The sequence below is a fragment of the Pararge aegeria genome, chromosome 19 (genome assembly GCF_905163445.1).
Source record: "Pararge aegeria chromosome 19, ilParAegt1.1, whole genome shotgun sequence".
NCBI classification, from domain to species: domain Eukaryota; kingdom Metazoa; phylum Arthropoda; class Insecta; order Lepidoptera; family Nymphalidae; genus Pararge; species Pararge aegeria.
Window position 1 is genome coordinate 8,052,465 of NC_053198.1, and position 16,970 is coordinate 8,069,434.

A 16,970-nucleotide genomic window follows, 5' to 3' on the forward strand; every position below is an offset into this window, starting at 1 on the left:
AAAGGTTCTCACCGCTGTAAAAAAAATCTTACTTATTGAAGGCAATAAAATATAGCCTTTTAAAAGTATTGTCTATCTAAGTACTTATCGGTTATTTAACCTAATACCTTTAGTCTACTACTTCCTCATGACGCACAAATAAAATTGGGCAAAAGAAAACTCAGAAAAATTACCGTAACCATCATCCGAGTCATCATCAGCATCACCTCAACCCTTTAATTTACGCTCACTGCGGGAAATTATAGGTCTTCTTGAGAGTTCCTAAGTCCACAGTCCTGGGTAACATAATCTAATGAGGTTTTCCTTTTTTTTCTTACCTTCTCAGTTTGCAAAGCCACATATTATCATGTATTGTTAACATTTAAAATTATTCATAAACGCTACAATTTATAAAAGTACCCAAATTAGCTCACAATTTTTCGGTTTTCAAAAATACCACAAGGACCGTCGATTTTCAATTGTTTAAAAGTATATAGGATACCTAGTCCATGTCTAGGATGTAAGCAATATAAGCGCCAAATTATATTTGACTGATGAAGCGAGCTAAACAACAGACACACTTTCGTATTGAAAATATCATAGAAAAAATAAAAGATATTTATTACTATGTTTGTCTACTTTTAGGCAATCGAATAATTTAACTTAACATAAAAATGATTTACATTAGCCTACGTTTATTTCTTGTTGCAAAAATCTGACTAACATTTTCGCATGGGCAGCTTTACCCTCGTTACGTGTTTTGATACACATTACTCGTATATAACTGATTTCCGAATCGGCGGTAGACTCAACTAACAGAGATACATGACGTTTCAATAGTGCTTTTAAAGTTGATCAATCTGAAATAAATAGCCAACATATCTCTTAGATATAATATAGACAACCTTACCCGTAATAAATATCCCAAAATAAATCTGTCTCCAAGTTTGAAGAAGACTGTTGTGTCGATCCGAAATAATGTGGGAAACCTAAGGGAAATAAAAAGAACATGATATCTACATGATTTCTTCTCAGGATCAATGTGGTAGAAGAAGACATGTTGTTTCCACCTCATATAACGTGGGATAAGGGCAAGAACATGAATACCTCTTCAATATTTCTTCCCAGGGTCAGCGGATATCGCTTACAAAGCTTTGTTGCACAAAGGCATTAAAAATTTACATCGCACAATACCTCGGTATACAGCTGAGGTATGCTCTCGATGCACAATAGGCTCAAATATAATGCTCTATCGAGATATGTATGAGATTCAGCGTGGAAAATGCACCTGGCATTCTTTGAACGTAGATTTCAAGCGGTGCTTTGTATTGTGATTTCCTATTCAGTGTTCGTATCACTGAAATCACACATCCCACTAACTCGATTACCATATTACTGACATAGCGGCCGAACCACTTGAGGTCTTGGCAATTCTTTCATCACCGCATAAGTCGAAGGTTAATGCTAACGTAAATTTTAAATTTAAAACACCCTACTTTCAATATCGTATATTGTATACACACACACTAACACGCACACACACACACACATACACACACACACTATCTGTGTACACAGACACGTCAAACTTATAACATCATGTTTTTGCGACGGGGGTTCAAAATGTATTTACATCGCGCGATTTTAATGTTTTCTACACAATATGTGCCCCATTTTTATCGGGTATAAGTAAGTAAAGGTATTTGTATTGACTGACGACAGCGGAATAACAAAAGGCTCGTAAACTAGGCCGCAGGTGACACATAATCCTCCCTTTATACCCCATAAATACCAGCTCACACTTTACGATTACGACATTCATTGCTCGTTGTTTTATTTATTTCTATATTATTAAAGTCCATAGTAAACGAAAAGATCAAGCTTAGTGACCATTCAGAAATTATCTTTGTTTAGATCTTAATTTAATTAAAATTAGCCTTAATATGCTAATCCACGACAACCAGTCGAATCAATACGGTGTAATCTACGTAATTGTTGTTAAAAACTCAACAGCTCTTGAGAATGATCCGGTATCGGAGCGATACGTGCGTAGAGGGCCTATTTTGTGAAATCGGTATGGAATTTCTTTATAACCCCCGACGCATCAACGACGGGGTGTTATAAGTTTAACGGGTCTGTGTGTGTGTTTGACAGAGTTTTATGTTTTTCTTTTGGTTTTATCAAACATATCTAAGAACACTCCTGGCTAATTCACCTTGTATTAGTTGGGAGTGATAATCTAATGGTTGATGAAAATCAGTTCAAGATGGCCGCCGCCACAAAATTGCGGATAACATATTTTTCACAACTCCCTCAATATGGGTATCATATGATAGGGCTAGACCAGTTGAATAGTAGTAGCAGCCATTTTAGATTGAAAACTAAAATAAACCCCTGACTTTCAATATAGTGTACATTATTCTAGTATAATTAGTGTACATTAATCTAATCCTTGCATTTGTTACCCCTCTCGAGGGAGTTGTAAAAAAATATGTTATCCGCCATTTTGTGGTTAGGCGGACCGTTTTTCACCAAACATATTTAAGAACACTTTCGACTAATTCACCTATCCAGCAAAAAAATCTAAATCGGTTCATCCGTTCGGGAGGTACGATCTTACAGACAGACATACCCACAGACGCGCACACACAGCATCGTCAAAATTATAACAACCGCGTAGTTTTTGTGTTGGGGGCTAATAAATAAACGAACATATTGCATTTATAATATAAGTGTAGATGCTCGTGCGATTCGTAAAGAAGTACCTACTGAGAGTTTTCCGCCCCAGTCGGCCCAGTAATGACTGCGAGGAGAACTACAATTTTCTATGGAATACGCTGCAATTTTCTAAAAGAAAAATGTTCACAATACAAATGGCTTTATATATTTCTTTGCTTCCGTCACCGCTACTTGAATGCATAGTCTGTTAGTGAAGTAGTATGTTATTTGTTTTATACATTTGGAGAGTGGGTGGGGTTCTAGTCTTAGTTTAGTGAGTGGAGCCGGGACGTAGCAACTTTTTCTTTCCGAGGCGAAATCTTCATGAAAACCTCTCACTATGAGGAGGCGGACTTCAACTGACTAATATCCCACGGTGTTCCTAGTCGTAGCCTGATGATTGGGTCACGAGAACGATAACGCACACGAGCGCGAGACAAAGAGTTTTCAAACACATTCATTTGGCTGATGCCCGGAGCAAGTAACCCGACCTGCCTTCCCCCGGATTCGGGACTGACAAGAAATCGCAGGCAAAACATAGGTTTTGCCTGCGATTCATTAATAGTAATGACATAAATCTCAAATCTTTGTTTTGTTTAGTTCTAATTTTATGATTGTAATTATTAATTGATGTAATTCTAATTTAAGTTTTTATAATTATCAATTTATAAAGTAGGTTATACAAATAAAACTAAAAAGCGCAGCGGACGGCGCGGTTGTCAGTTCAGTTGGTTGCAACAACCTGAAATCAGCACTGATCATTGTTGCCAATGTACAGCATAATGCTGAGTTTGCGGCAAATAGTTAATATTGTTATATTACGTTATACTATATTTTTGTTTATTGACATACATCAAAAACAAATAGAGCATGGTAATAATATTATTATTATATTAAAAGTTTGAACAATTCACGAACTCTAGTCTGTTGTCAAAACATTCGTCTGTATGATATCGCAGAAACTTTTATTAAAAGCGGTCCCTTGCAAATTTCATAAGCCCTTGCGTGTTATCAACACCCGTCACTCAAGCTGTTACGACTTTTACGGCCAATTGTAATCCGTTGTTCGCCAATCGAAATCGGCATTGTTTCGTTTATTATTAAGCTTTGTGTACCCTTATGCCATGTTGTGACGATCAGAATATGATTGTCCTCGCAACTCTACAACGGGTGTCGTACGAGGCGACTAAAAGAGATCGTAGAACGGGCAGGAGCGTCCTCTGTCCTTACTACCATCGACTGCATCTGCCAAGCGTGGAGATTATGGGCAAACGTTAGCAGAGGCCTTAAGTTCTACAATGGAATGTTATAGGTTACTAATTGGTGGTTAGTATATCCTGGGTAGGTATAAGATTTGAACGCTCTTAATCGAACGTTAGTTTTGACTATCAATACTGTGTAACGTCGGAGTAAAATATAATTTTGTAACCTTTTAATTTTTTTTTTCAATTGGTACAAAATGAGTAGTTCTGTTTGATACTCAGTTGTATACGTAATTACGAGTATTTGTCGATGTTTAAGCTTTCAGCAAACCGCAACATGATCCGATCTTTGCAATAACCTGAGTGGTGGCGTGCGGGTTGCTGATAACGTTATGCACTCGCTGTTATACATAAGTATGCATATTCGTTTTACTATGCCATGCTTTTTACTTTAACAAATATGGGCAAATGCTACATACATTATTTATACTTATAATAAAACTGTAACGGGTTGAATTCTGTGTGTTGAAGATATTTTGATTTTTTTTTGGATAATCGATACTGATGCCAAAACTATAATTTTTCGTTTTTGTCTGTCTGTCTGTCTGTATCTTGCCCACACATCACGCTGGAATTACTGAACGGATTCAAATGAAACTTTGCATAATTTAAGTTCATACTAGGTACTTGATATAATATATATCATTGGTGGCAGAAAAAAGTATGGCGGTACACAGTAGTATTTCCACCGAGGAGTTCTGTCATAAATATTCCACTACTAAAAGGCATACAGTAACAAATCCATAAGCTTTCAAATTAATTTCAATCAGATAAAATAATAACTAAATATATTCATACTCCGTTTAGCAAAAGCGATTGAATGCACTCCATAATCGAATATCGAACTAGGCTAAAGTTTTAACTGTGCGGTATAAATGTAAACTGTATTGTTGCAGGGAAATACTTATGGAACACGTGGACGGAAGAGTGGGTGGTGCTTTACGATGACTCCACTATGGCATGGTTCAAGGTCAGTATATGTTTGTATGTTAAATATTGCCTATCAAGTCGTTTACCATGACAAGCAAGCACTTTCACTTTCTAACAAGCACATACTTAGTTATAACTAATATCCAAAGCTCAAAATGTGTATTTATTTATATTCGTATGTGTATATATGCACAGTATACCTCTTTTCTGTATTAAGGTTCTTTTGCCATTTGTTGCGAAGAAATCGCTATGAAAATTTAAGCCGCCTAAAATTATTACATAAGCAAACATAAGATCCTACCGAGAAGAAGCCGGCAAGAAACTGAGCAGTTGCTCTTTTCCAACATCAACTATTTACATTTTAACATTCATATTACTATCTTGTGAGAGATGAAAGCGGAGCCGGATGCTTCCAAGCAACCGACAGATATAATACTGACACGCGCATAGTACTTACGCTACACGACGCGTACCTAATAAAATGACAGGGGTCACATGATTTTCATTTTGCATGTTAGGGCTGTATCTCATTTCTTTCAGTAAAAACTACGGTGGTGGTTTACTCAAAAACTATTACGTTTTCGGTTTCACAGATAAGTCTCGGGACAGTACATAATGTACCTCTAAAGCCTTATTATTTCAGGTTTCATTAAAACGTTGTATAGTCGTATCACGCTGAGCTCTCGCTGAAAATAAGGTAAAACTATGTAAGATTTTAGGGAGCCCCAAAAATGTTACGCCTGTATGCATTATTATGTTTTTGCAACATTATTCTGTATGCTATTGAATTGAAATATTCATATTTTATCAATGCGTATTTAAAACCAGGGCGCATTTAGAACCTGTCAATCAAACCCCGAACGAAGTTATAACCATTCTGTGGCTAAAAGGGTATTAAGGGTGTGTGTATGAACTCTCTTTAGGCCAATTTTAATAAACAGATATTATTTGACACAAATTTCAGTTGGGAATGTTTAAAGTATTTAATATCACGGAGAATCGGGTCTCTGAGCAGAAACTCCGAAATATATTCCGAAACATAACCATAAACAATCGGCTATCCTTTGTAATCCAAAGAATTTCTCGAGCGACTCGAACAATTTGCAAAGATAAACAAAATTATACACACGATAAAGCGCCCGTTCAGCTTACGACGGCTTTCGATTTGTTGATTGGGAAACTTTGTTCCTCTGGGCACAAGGCTCCTATGAAATATCTAATAACTTTCCATACCTTCGTGTTGGTAATTTACTCGGATTGGGAATATGTAACTAAAAGTCATGACACATGGCTATTATTGGCATAGCTCTAAAAGGAAGCCTTGGGGAAGGCCTACCCTAGTATTAGAAGAAGTTTTATCTCATTTTTTGGTAATTACAAATAATTTCCATAATTTTGCGATGAAAAAATACTATTTGTCGGTACACTATTGAGAGATGATAGCCCTTTTTCGATGTAAAATATGGAACGACTCGGAAAGGCTCCAGAAGGCTGCCGTTTGAGTCTCAATAAAAAACTTAAGCGTTTTTGTAATGCACATCACACGCGTTTACAGGAATAAATGGTATTTTTAGCCTTTGGTTAAAAAATTGCTACCTAACTTTTGGATGATTTACATTTTGGATTGATTTTTTCATTGATTGAATATGTTACTAGAGCGTCCACGTAGCATTTTAGGTCGGGTATTAGTTTGCAACGTTTTGAAATAGAATCTAGCCATCTCACGCTCTTAGCCCTTTGCAGGGAATATATTATATTATATTATGAAAATTAAGCTTATTTTGCTGCTGCTTTCTTTAGACGGCTGAGTGGCGCAGTGGGCAGCGACCCTGCTTTCTGAGTCCAATGTCGTGGGTTCGATTCCCACAACTGGAAAATGTTTGTGTGATGAACATGAATGTGTTTCAGTGTCTGGGTGTTTATCTGTCAATTATAAGTATTTATGTGTATTACATTCATAAAAAAAAAAAAAGATTCATCAGCTATCTTAGTACCCATAACACAAGTTACGCTTACTTTGGGGCTAGGTGGCGATGTGTGTATTGTCGTAGTATATTTATTTATTTATATTTATTATATTCTACTCCGCGAAATGTATGTGTAATTTATAACTTCTTCAATCTTTATACTCGACGCCACAGATCTTCGGCAATGTACTCTCTACGCACGTTTAGCTCCAATACTTCCTTAGAAGATGTCTTTACAATGAATAATGGTTAAGTAAACAATTTATTTAACAGTTATTTATTGAAAATAGTTTTTTCGTGGAGTATAGGTATACTACATTATATATTATTTCATAATCGGCAAAGTAGCGCCTTCTTTTATCTAATATTTATATCATACTAGCTGTTGCCCGCGACTTCGTCTGCGTTTGATTTTGTTTTTAAAGTATTCAGTATCGCTAAGCCTTAAATGAGTATAGTTGTATATACATATAACATGTGACTGTCAATTAATTATAGACAAATAATTTGCAATAAAATAAAATTGTGACTATAATTAAAGATCTAAGCTATCCTATCTCTTAAGTTGGACCAGACTGCTCACGGTGTGCCAATTTAATTTAAAATCGGTTAAGTAGTTTAGGAGTCCATCGCGGACAAACATCGTGACAGGAGATTTATATATATTAAGATTAATCTTCACCTTGTAGGCCATTCAGAATAAAAGTAGTCGGACACTATTTATAACATGTATCTCTAATCAAAATAATCAATTTTGAGAAGGATTATGCTCTCAACGGTTAATTACATAATATATGTATTGACATATATTATGTTAAATAATATATGTCAATACATATATCAATTGAGAGCATAATAGTTTCATGAAAAAGGCAGTGATGGCCAAGTAGGTAAGTCTTCGACATCCTTCTCGGAGGGACCAAGTTGGAACTCCGGCACGTTACTCTAACTTTTCGGAGTTATGTTCGATTTTCATCTAACCAGCTAATATCACAGGCTTCAACGGTGAAAGAAAACATCTTCAGGAAACCTGCTTGCCTGAGAGTTTTCCATAATGTTCTCAAAGGTGTGCGAAGTCCACCAATCCGCGCCGTGCCATGTAGTGAACAAGTAACGGTTGATATGATGATGGAACTATTTCTGTAAAATTGTATTCATTAAAGATTGTATTTTTATACAAATAACCCAACTGTCGGTTATTTTTTTTTTGTTTATTCTGCAGTTTGGTTGGGCAGAGATAATTTTCTAGCAATAAGGCCACCAATTGTACCACTTTATTTCAATGTCTTTTATTACGTCGTTTTTGTATTTATTTCTTGGTATGCAATAAAGAAAACTTTCATTCTTTCTTAAACACTTTCAATTTCGTTAAATAATAATTTTTTAGCTTGCCACTTCAAAGCATGCACACGCCACCAGCAGTAGGTCCCTATGTACAGACAAGACAAAATTTAATTACTAGCACCCAGTCAACTTTCCCCCTAACCCGTTCGCCCTTTCAAGTCCCCTGTTTGTTACTCCGCACAGTTCATACATTTTCCCATATTCCACAAAAATAACACAAGTATGTTTTTATCCAGCTGTTAGATCTTAAATCACGGTTATTAGTGCCAATTCTGCTTTATACAATTATTCTTAACAAAAAAGGAAGGTCTAAAAGTAGGATAGTGTCCTTTGTGGAAAAGAATAGCACGTTATTAGGCTTATCGATTTAGTTAAGTCTAAATCTTTGTGCACATTAGTAACAGCAATATGATGACATGTTAGTGATAGTAGTGCCAATACTATTGTACACAAAGCTTAAGAGGTAGGAGGCTTCGGTTGTGCCTAGTTACCACACTACCGTGACGGTAAGCTATGTCGCATAGGAACTGAGTAGGCGTAACTGCCGTCTGGTCTGGTGGGAGGCTTGGGCCGTGGCTAGTTACCGACAAAGACGTGTCGCTAAGCGATTTAGTGTTCTGGTGCGTTGTCGCGTAGAAACTATTAGGGGTATGACTACCATACTCCCTAACAGGTACATACCTCTTCTCCAGTGGCGTGCACTTCATACATGCACAAAAGCACTGCATACCCTAAAATTGAAATATAGCCCGTATAAGAGGAGGATTTTTTACATTTTATGCAATTTTCCTGATGTATGCATACCCTGGCAAGAAACCCAGTGCACGCCACTGCTCTTCTCATATTATAGGAGAGATAGGAATGAATCAGACGATAGATAGAATTGAAGAGCTAGAAACTAACTTGTCTGAACTAAACTGATTTTATCTCTCCTCAGCATCACGTTGCCTTGTAACGTCCCTCTGCTGGTTTTTTTTTTAATATAGTTATTAATGGATAGAAAAAGATTGCCCGTCTGATATCCCAGGAAAACTGGATTTATAAAAACTTATTAAACGTGGGCACAGAACGCGCACAGCAACTAGTAATTTTAAAATAAGATGTGCTATGTTTAGTAAAAAATATAGGCACTGTTATATTCTTTTGTGTTGTATTTTTAAACAAGCCTGGATTTGACCTTGGGACCTTCATATTAAAAACCTCAGCAAGTAATGCTGCACCATCCGTACAGTTCTTGATTCCTATTAAGTCGGTTCAACTCCTCATTAACGTACTCAAGGGTGAATTCGGTCCCAAATTAAATTCGAGTACATCTTTGATGAAATTATTTGTATTGATGTTAATTGATGCGAACATTTTTAATCAATAGGGTTCCTTAGTAAAACGACCCTAAAGTTTCTAGTCCGTGAGTCTTTAGTGATGTCACAGCCTTTAAAAAAAAAAGTCAAAAGTCAAAAATATCTTTAATCAAGTACATTTATCAACTATAGGCCCATATATGGCATTAGTAATGCGTACGTTACATGAGTACATGCTGGGATGTGGGGGGTTAATTATCATTTAAATATTTTTTAAATGTTTTTCGATAAAATATCAATGTTTCCATATTATTTAATCGGCCAAAGTGGCCCTTCGTCGTATGTTTATTTTCCCACCCTCTAACTGCTACTATATCTATACATATAATAAATCAAAAATTAAATAAAATAAATCCAGCTCGAAAGACTAAATTGTGTATACATTATACAGTACATTGAAATGTTTTTAAGATTGTAAATGAATAAAAACTTCATTGAAGATCCTTCAAAATTTCACCATCACCATCCCCTTTATTATGACGAGCTGAAATTGCTTTTCAACCGTATACCATATTCTAATAACCAAATTGAAATGTTTTGTGTAGTTTAGGTTTTCATCATAATTTGACCAATTGGTGCTTTTCGAAAGCATAGCTCTAATAATAATAAATAAATAAATATACTACGACAATACACACATCACCATCTAGCCCCAAAATAAGCGTAGCTTGTGTATGGGTACTAAGATAACTGATGAATATGTGTATGCAAAATATAAACATAAATACTTGTAACATACAAATAAACACCCAGACACTGAAAAACATTCACGTTCATCACACAAACATTTTCCAGTTGTGGTAATCGAACTTCTCAGAAAGCAGGGTCGCTGTCCACTGTGCCAATCGGCCGTCAAATATAGTCGAAGAGTTTCCTTGATTTCAGGATTCCTTTACCTGAAAATAAGTCACGGTTCTGAGGTAACAAACATAAATAAAATACAAACAGATTGAGCCACCCTCAATATTTTCAAGTCGATTAAAAATTGTGTTTTCCATTAAAGTAAGACAAATATCAAACACCAAATATTGACCAACTTCATAATATTAGTCAATTTGCGTCGACCAAATTGTATCAAAGACAAAAAATATAATTTTTAATTATTCTTGTTTTTCGTTCACTTTAAGCAGTTTTTCTAGCAATGCATATGGAACCCTTGTTTGAGTTCTTACTTCTAAAACGTACTTGACCAATTATTCAAATAAAATGCAGAAAATGAGAAAGATTTTTCTTTTCAGTTTCAAGTCTTTTTAAACGTTCTAAAGGCAATTTCATTATAGGCACTAGTAAGCAAAGCATGTAGAAAAGTTTTCCTATTCAGTATTTCTTGCCCTAGTAAGAGTTACAGTTTGCACATCTCAAAAACTTTGATGGTTTTCGTAAGACTTAATCGTCGTAATAAAATAGACAAAAAGCCTCATGATTCTAAAATACCGAATGGATTGTGTTTTCATAAATTAAATAAATAAATATACTACAACAATGCACAAATAGCCATCTATCCCCAAAGTAAGCATAGCTTGTGTTACGGGTACTAAAATGTCTGATGAATGATGAATATTTTTATGAATTACATACATAAATACTTATAATATACATATTGAATTTTTGTCATGACATTATCGACCAATAATAGCTAAGTAGCGCCAACTTTTGGCGTACAAAAGTTGGACGCACAATGGCTGATGATGATGATGATGATGAATAGCTTAGTAAGTACTAAGTAAGTCCTAATAATTTCATTCGCTGTGGATTTCATATACGTTATAGAAATTATGCGTGATTAGAATTTATTACGCCTTTTGATCGTAGCAAAATGCAAATATTCCGCTGCAAAATCGAAATATTTTGACGATCAAATCCTTTTCAATCTTCATCATCGTCATCACCATGGGCGATCATATTATGTAGGTTCATTTTAGGTTATTGTGCCAGCACCCTTGTTATTGTTGCTACTTGCGTAGTGTCTTTTTCATTTCTCTCGCTTTACAAAAATTTGATTCTTGTTCAATCTTCCAACTCGACTTGAAAACTATGAACACTCGTACTAACAGTCGCGTACACTTCATACATACTTGAAATCACTATCTGAAAACTTTATATAACACGTATTGAAGAGGAATTTTCCACTTTTGACGGACTTTTAACAATCCTTGCTATCAAAGCTATTTGCTATTGCTATTGGCTATCAATTTTTGTTGTCCTATTTTTTTTTTTAAATAGCTTCATCTCTAAAGTTTATATTTTTTTACATTTCTATAATATATATGTATAGAAATGTAACAAAAAATATTTTAAATTCCTCATAAGTCTCCGTGAACACATTATAAACTAATCGATAGATGGCCCACTAAAAAAAAATTATTCATAAAATTGAGTTTTAAAAATACACCACCCTCAGGAAAGTGAGGGAGTTTTAGTGGCTAGGAATCCTGCATATCTGACAAGAAGACTCAACCCGTCCAAATAAAGGGTACCCTGTTGAGAAAAAGCCCCTGCGTACTAGGAGCGAGATCAAAGTTTTCCAGTTCGCACCCGTCGATCACTGGGACAGGTGTCTCAGCTGAACAAAAAGCTAATCGTCCCAATAATTGAATTCAGAGAAACTCATTCATCACCTGTTCCTTGAGAAGCACTTGACACTTTCATTCGATATATATCAAGAGCTAAAAAGTGATATAAAAAGGCAATTCAAAGACTTGAATTGGGTACTAAATTCGATAGCTATTTTAGTTTCTCCTTCATTAGTTCTGTGGTTCACATGTTCGACCACTAATCACAATATTTGTATTCCGTGTGGGGCAAAAAATTCGTATGTATTATTCTCCATGAGATTGTATGTAGAAGCTCAAAAGCGTTGTCCACTTGTGGGAAACTCATGAAGCTATTAATCCTGGTTATAAAATCACTGGCATAGTGCGCCAACTCGTATTAATTGGAGCATGGTGAAGGGTTTAAGATCTTATTCCCTCTGTCCTATGAGTCATATACCAAGCAATGTGGTCAATTTTGATAATAGTTTCTGCTTGTGTTAACTGATGACCTCGCGTTGGGACGTACCATTTTTCACAGCAACCTAAATGATAAAATTCAGGTAGTTAAAATGACTTTTCGATATTTGCTGCACTCTCCGGAAAAACCACAAGACAATCATCGATGTCAATAGAGTTGAATGCACAAATCATTTGAAAATCTAGGTTTACGGTATTCTAAGTCATCATTATCATCATCATATCAACCGATAGACGTCCACTTCTGGACATAGGTATTTTGAAGAAAGTTCCAAATTCCACGGGTTTTAGATTAGGCGATAGGCGCTCGCGATGTCGTCTGTCAACCTCGTTGGCGGTCGACCAACACTTCACTCACTAGTGCGGGGCCGCCATTCCATCTTGGAACCCCAATGTCCATCCGTTCTCCGAGATATACGCTCCGCCCATTGCCACTTCAGCTTTGCGATTCGTTGAGCTATGTCTGTAACTCTGGTATTCTAAGTAGGCACCCCGAAATTATATCGGTTACATTCCAGTATCGTTTGTCACGTCAGGTCAATAAAAGGCATTGGAGTTCGGTGTTAGGAAATATGTGCTGTCCAACCCCATGCTCAGAGAGCACGTTAAACTGAATATGATATCAACGCATTATTGGTTCATTACATGCCAGGGTTGAGAAGGGTTTAAGTCCGTAGTCCGACACATACATATACATACGTACACACATATTGACGGCCGATTGGCGCAGTGGGCAGCGACCCTGCTTTCTGAGTCCAAAGCCGTGGGCTCGATTCCCACAACTGGAAAATGTTTGTGTGATGAACATGAATGTATTTCAGTGTCTGGGTGTTTATATGTATATTATAAGTATTTATGTATGATTATTATTTATTCTTTAAAATAATTGTTTTATAAATATAACCTAAAATAAACTATTTAAAACTAAATAAAATCTAAAACGTCTTCGAAACCACCGCAGCGAAGCACAGTCCCTAAGATGCTGGCAGCATTGGCCCTTTGGATGGCCAAACTAATTCGTTGGCCAAGGTAACTGCCCGCTCTAGGATCAACGGAAGACTCGATAACCCTTTTCGATAATTCTTATGTATGTTATTCATAAAAATATTCATCAGTCACCTTAGTACCGATAACACAAGCTACGCTTACTTTGGGGCTAGATGGCGATGTGTGTATTGTCGTAGTATATTTATTTATTATTTATTTATTTATTTATTTATATGCCAAGTGCGGATTGGTGGACTTCACACGCTTTTGAGAACATTATGGAGACACTCAGGAAGGCAGAAATCCTCACGATGAATTCCTTCACCCTTAAAACAAGTGATATTTAATTGCTTAATACGATCTTAGAATGCGTTTCGGTTCCCATGAAACTAAGTTCCTAACCACTAGGCCATCACCGCTTTGATTCCTACGTTTACCTTGGCAAAGAATTGAGATTTTATTGGCATTCTGTTAAAAAGACAAATGGTTGTTAGCGAACAACATTCGAATATTGTTTCCATGCATAAACTGATCTGCAAGAAACGTTACGAAGAAAACACAGCATATATCAGTTTTATTTCGCCTTTTATTTCTCGTGTCGTAAAAGTTAGCTGACGGAAATATTATATTCAGGCCCTTTACTTCGACTTTATTGGAAGAATGTAGATATATTTTCTACGATCGGTTCATAACGTTTTAGGTAACACGAGAGCTCAGGTGGTAGTATATTGTTTTTTATTAATTACGCTGGTAGTAGAATATTTACCTACCATAAGGATTTGTTTTTTATTTATTGATGGTAACGGATTCGATGGCAGCGTACTAACGCGGGGTATGGCAATTATTATAAACCTCTACCCTTGGTTGATTTGTACGCGACATACCGAATCGCTAAATCGCTTGGCGGTACGTCTTTGTTTTTAGAGTGGTAACTAGCCATGGCCAAGGCCTCCCACCAGACCAGATATGAGAAAATTAAGCAATTATAAATTCCGGGGATCGAACCCGGGCCCCCCCATTCTTAAGACCACAGAGCTCACCACTGCGCCATTAAAGTAAAGGCGGATAAAGAAGCTTGTTAGCAATCTTTCTTCTAGCTTGCTTTACTTAACTTTAACTTATTTTAATTGTTAAGAATCGCTTTCTATACATATAGGTAGAAGAATTTCAAAATCTGTTAGGTAAAATCTGTTTTGAGTTTATGCAAACAAAATAATGAAATTTTTACTCTTTAACAAATTTAAATCCGACATCCATTCTATGAGTGTTTTTATTATAACGTAAGCTCCGGGGATTAATATCAGACTGTGCAGCTGTAGCTGGGAAAATCTAGTTAGAAGTAGAGAATAAATATATTACAAACTAAAAATAAAAATGTCAACATGGCGTCACTTATTACTACTACTACTACTAAAAATATACAAAGGACAAAAATGGTTATTAGATATTAAAAGTTGGCACAAAGAAAGCTGATATTAATAATTAGGCTGCGAGCGACGGGAATACGCGATGAGCTCAAGATGGTCGACAAAATGGCTGACACGAATAAATCTTCATCAATACGAGGAAAAAACCGCTTGAGGGTGACACGAGGATGAGCGATGGAGTCGCTCGCAACATTATTATAATTTATATCTATACTCTAGCGGTCCCCCACGACTTTTTCCGCGAACAATTTCTGATAAGTTAGCCATGTAAACTTTCTTAAGCTACCTACATTTGTGGAACATTTGTATAATTAGTGTACCATAACTAGGAGGTGGGCGGTGGTACATGCAGCACAGTTTTTACTATTGCAGTACCACTCTTGCTAGTATTTTAAGTGCCATTGTAACTGTTTCAAATAAAGATTTATTTATTATTTAAACACCACCACATCACACACATCACGTTTTTACACACCAGTAATATTTTTAAAAGACTCATACTTCACGATGAGATAGACGGGAAAACAAACCTTGAATGCAGTGGCGTGCACTTCATATATGCACGAATGCACTGCCTACCCTAGAAATTTCATACAACTCATATAGAAGGAGAATTTATTTATCAATGCTATCTTCCTGCCTACCCTGGTTAAAACCCCCATGCACGCCAATTCTTGAATGGGAGGTAAAATAATCTATACCATATTAGTACCCATGGCAAGTTACCTAAAGCCATGGGCGTACCCGTACCAGTTTAAACTCTGTTAAAAAAAAAGGAAGGCGGCAAAGATGCAGGCAGACAGACAAAAATTAAAAACAATACAGTTTTGGCTCCACTATCCCTATCCCTACTTCCCTACTCTCTACTAATATTATAAATGTCAAAGTAAGTTTGTTTGTTACGCTTTCACGCTAAAACTACTTAACCGATCCTCATGAAACTTTGTACACATATTCTTGGAAGTGTTAGAAGTACTATTGGATACTTTTTATCCCGACATTAAGCTAAGTTCCTTTGGGAGAGGGGATGAGTGTTTGACGATTTTACACCATAACTCCGACAAATTATAACCGATTTAAATAATTATTGTTGTGCTATAGAGGTTACAATATGTGTTTAATTTTCCTCAAACTGTGGTTGGAGATAGAGGACAGAAACTGTCAAACCCCTCATTTTAGGCTTAGCGATACTGAAGACTTTAATTTTTTTTAGATCTACAACTAAATGGAATGCCACATCAAAAACAAAATCAAACGCAGACGAAGTCGCGGACAACAGCTAGTCGATTATAAAGGCTCTCTATAAAAATTCACAAAACAGCCACGGACGATCTTACATAAAAATTTGTAAAGTATTAAGAGGCTGAGCCTCAGAGATAAGCCGTGGAGGGACGGGCAGACAGACAGACGGTCATGACTAAAGTAACGTTAACTAAAGTTAAACTTTAAAATGGTTTTATTAGCAAATCTATTAAACCTTGTAATTTTAAGATCTCATCGCGAAAATCCAAAGTAACAAGAACAAAGTAACAATCTACTCGCGGAAAACAGCTAGTCGACTACAAAACAAATCGTATTATCCAACCAACGCTTTCCAATACTGCTACAGACACGACCCTTCATTCCCTTATTAACTCTGACGAATACGTGTAGACATTTTTTATTGATTGATTTTTACTCAGACCGCTGACTTTTATTAGGGTGAAATAAAAATTGTATCTTGCTCATATTTAAATATCTTTTTCATGTTTGTTTTATATAAAAAGCTTACTAGCTCCGGCTTCGAATGAACTTTTAATTATACATAATATACATTAATTAGGCTCATTTTGGCTACCAACCCGCGCAACCGTATGGTTTTTACAATATAGAGTGTTTATAATTTATTATGAACACCGCACAGTACTCGCACCGATCCTCCAAAATACGCCGATTTAATTTCAATGAAGTCATTGTTTTGAAGTGCTTCGACTTCCACGAAGTAATT

At 36.0% G+C, this 16,970-nt stretch overlaps 1 protein-coding gene across 1 annotated transcript in view; it reads left to right on the forward strand.

Annotated features, from left to right (window-relative positions):
- The window catches only part of LOC120632235, a 92,098-nt gene that overhangs the window by 38,457 nt on the left and 36,671 nt on the right, over nt 1-16,970 (forward strand). Inside the window, exon 4 of the mRNA XM_039902040.1 lies at nt 4,856-4,929. Coding sequence (XP_039757974.1) covers nt 4,856-4,929 — 74 coding nt within the window. The remainder of the gene's footprint in view (nt 1-4,855; nt 4,930-16,970) is intronic.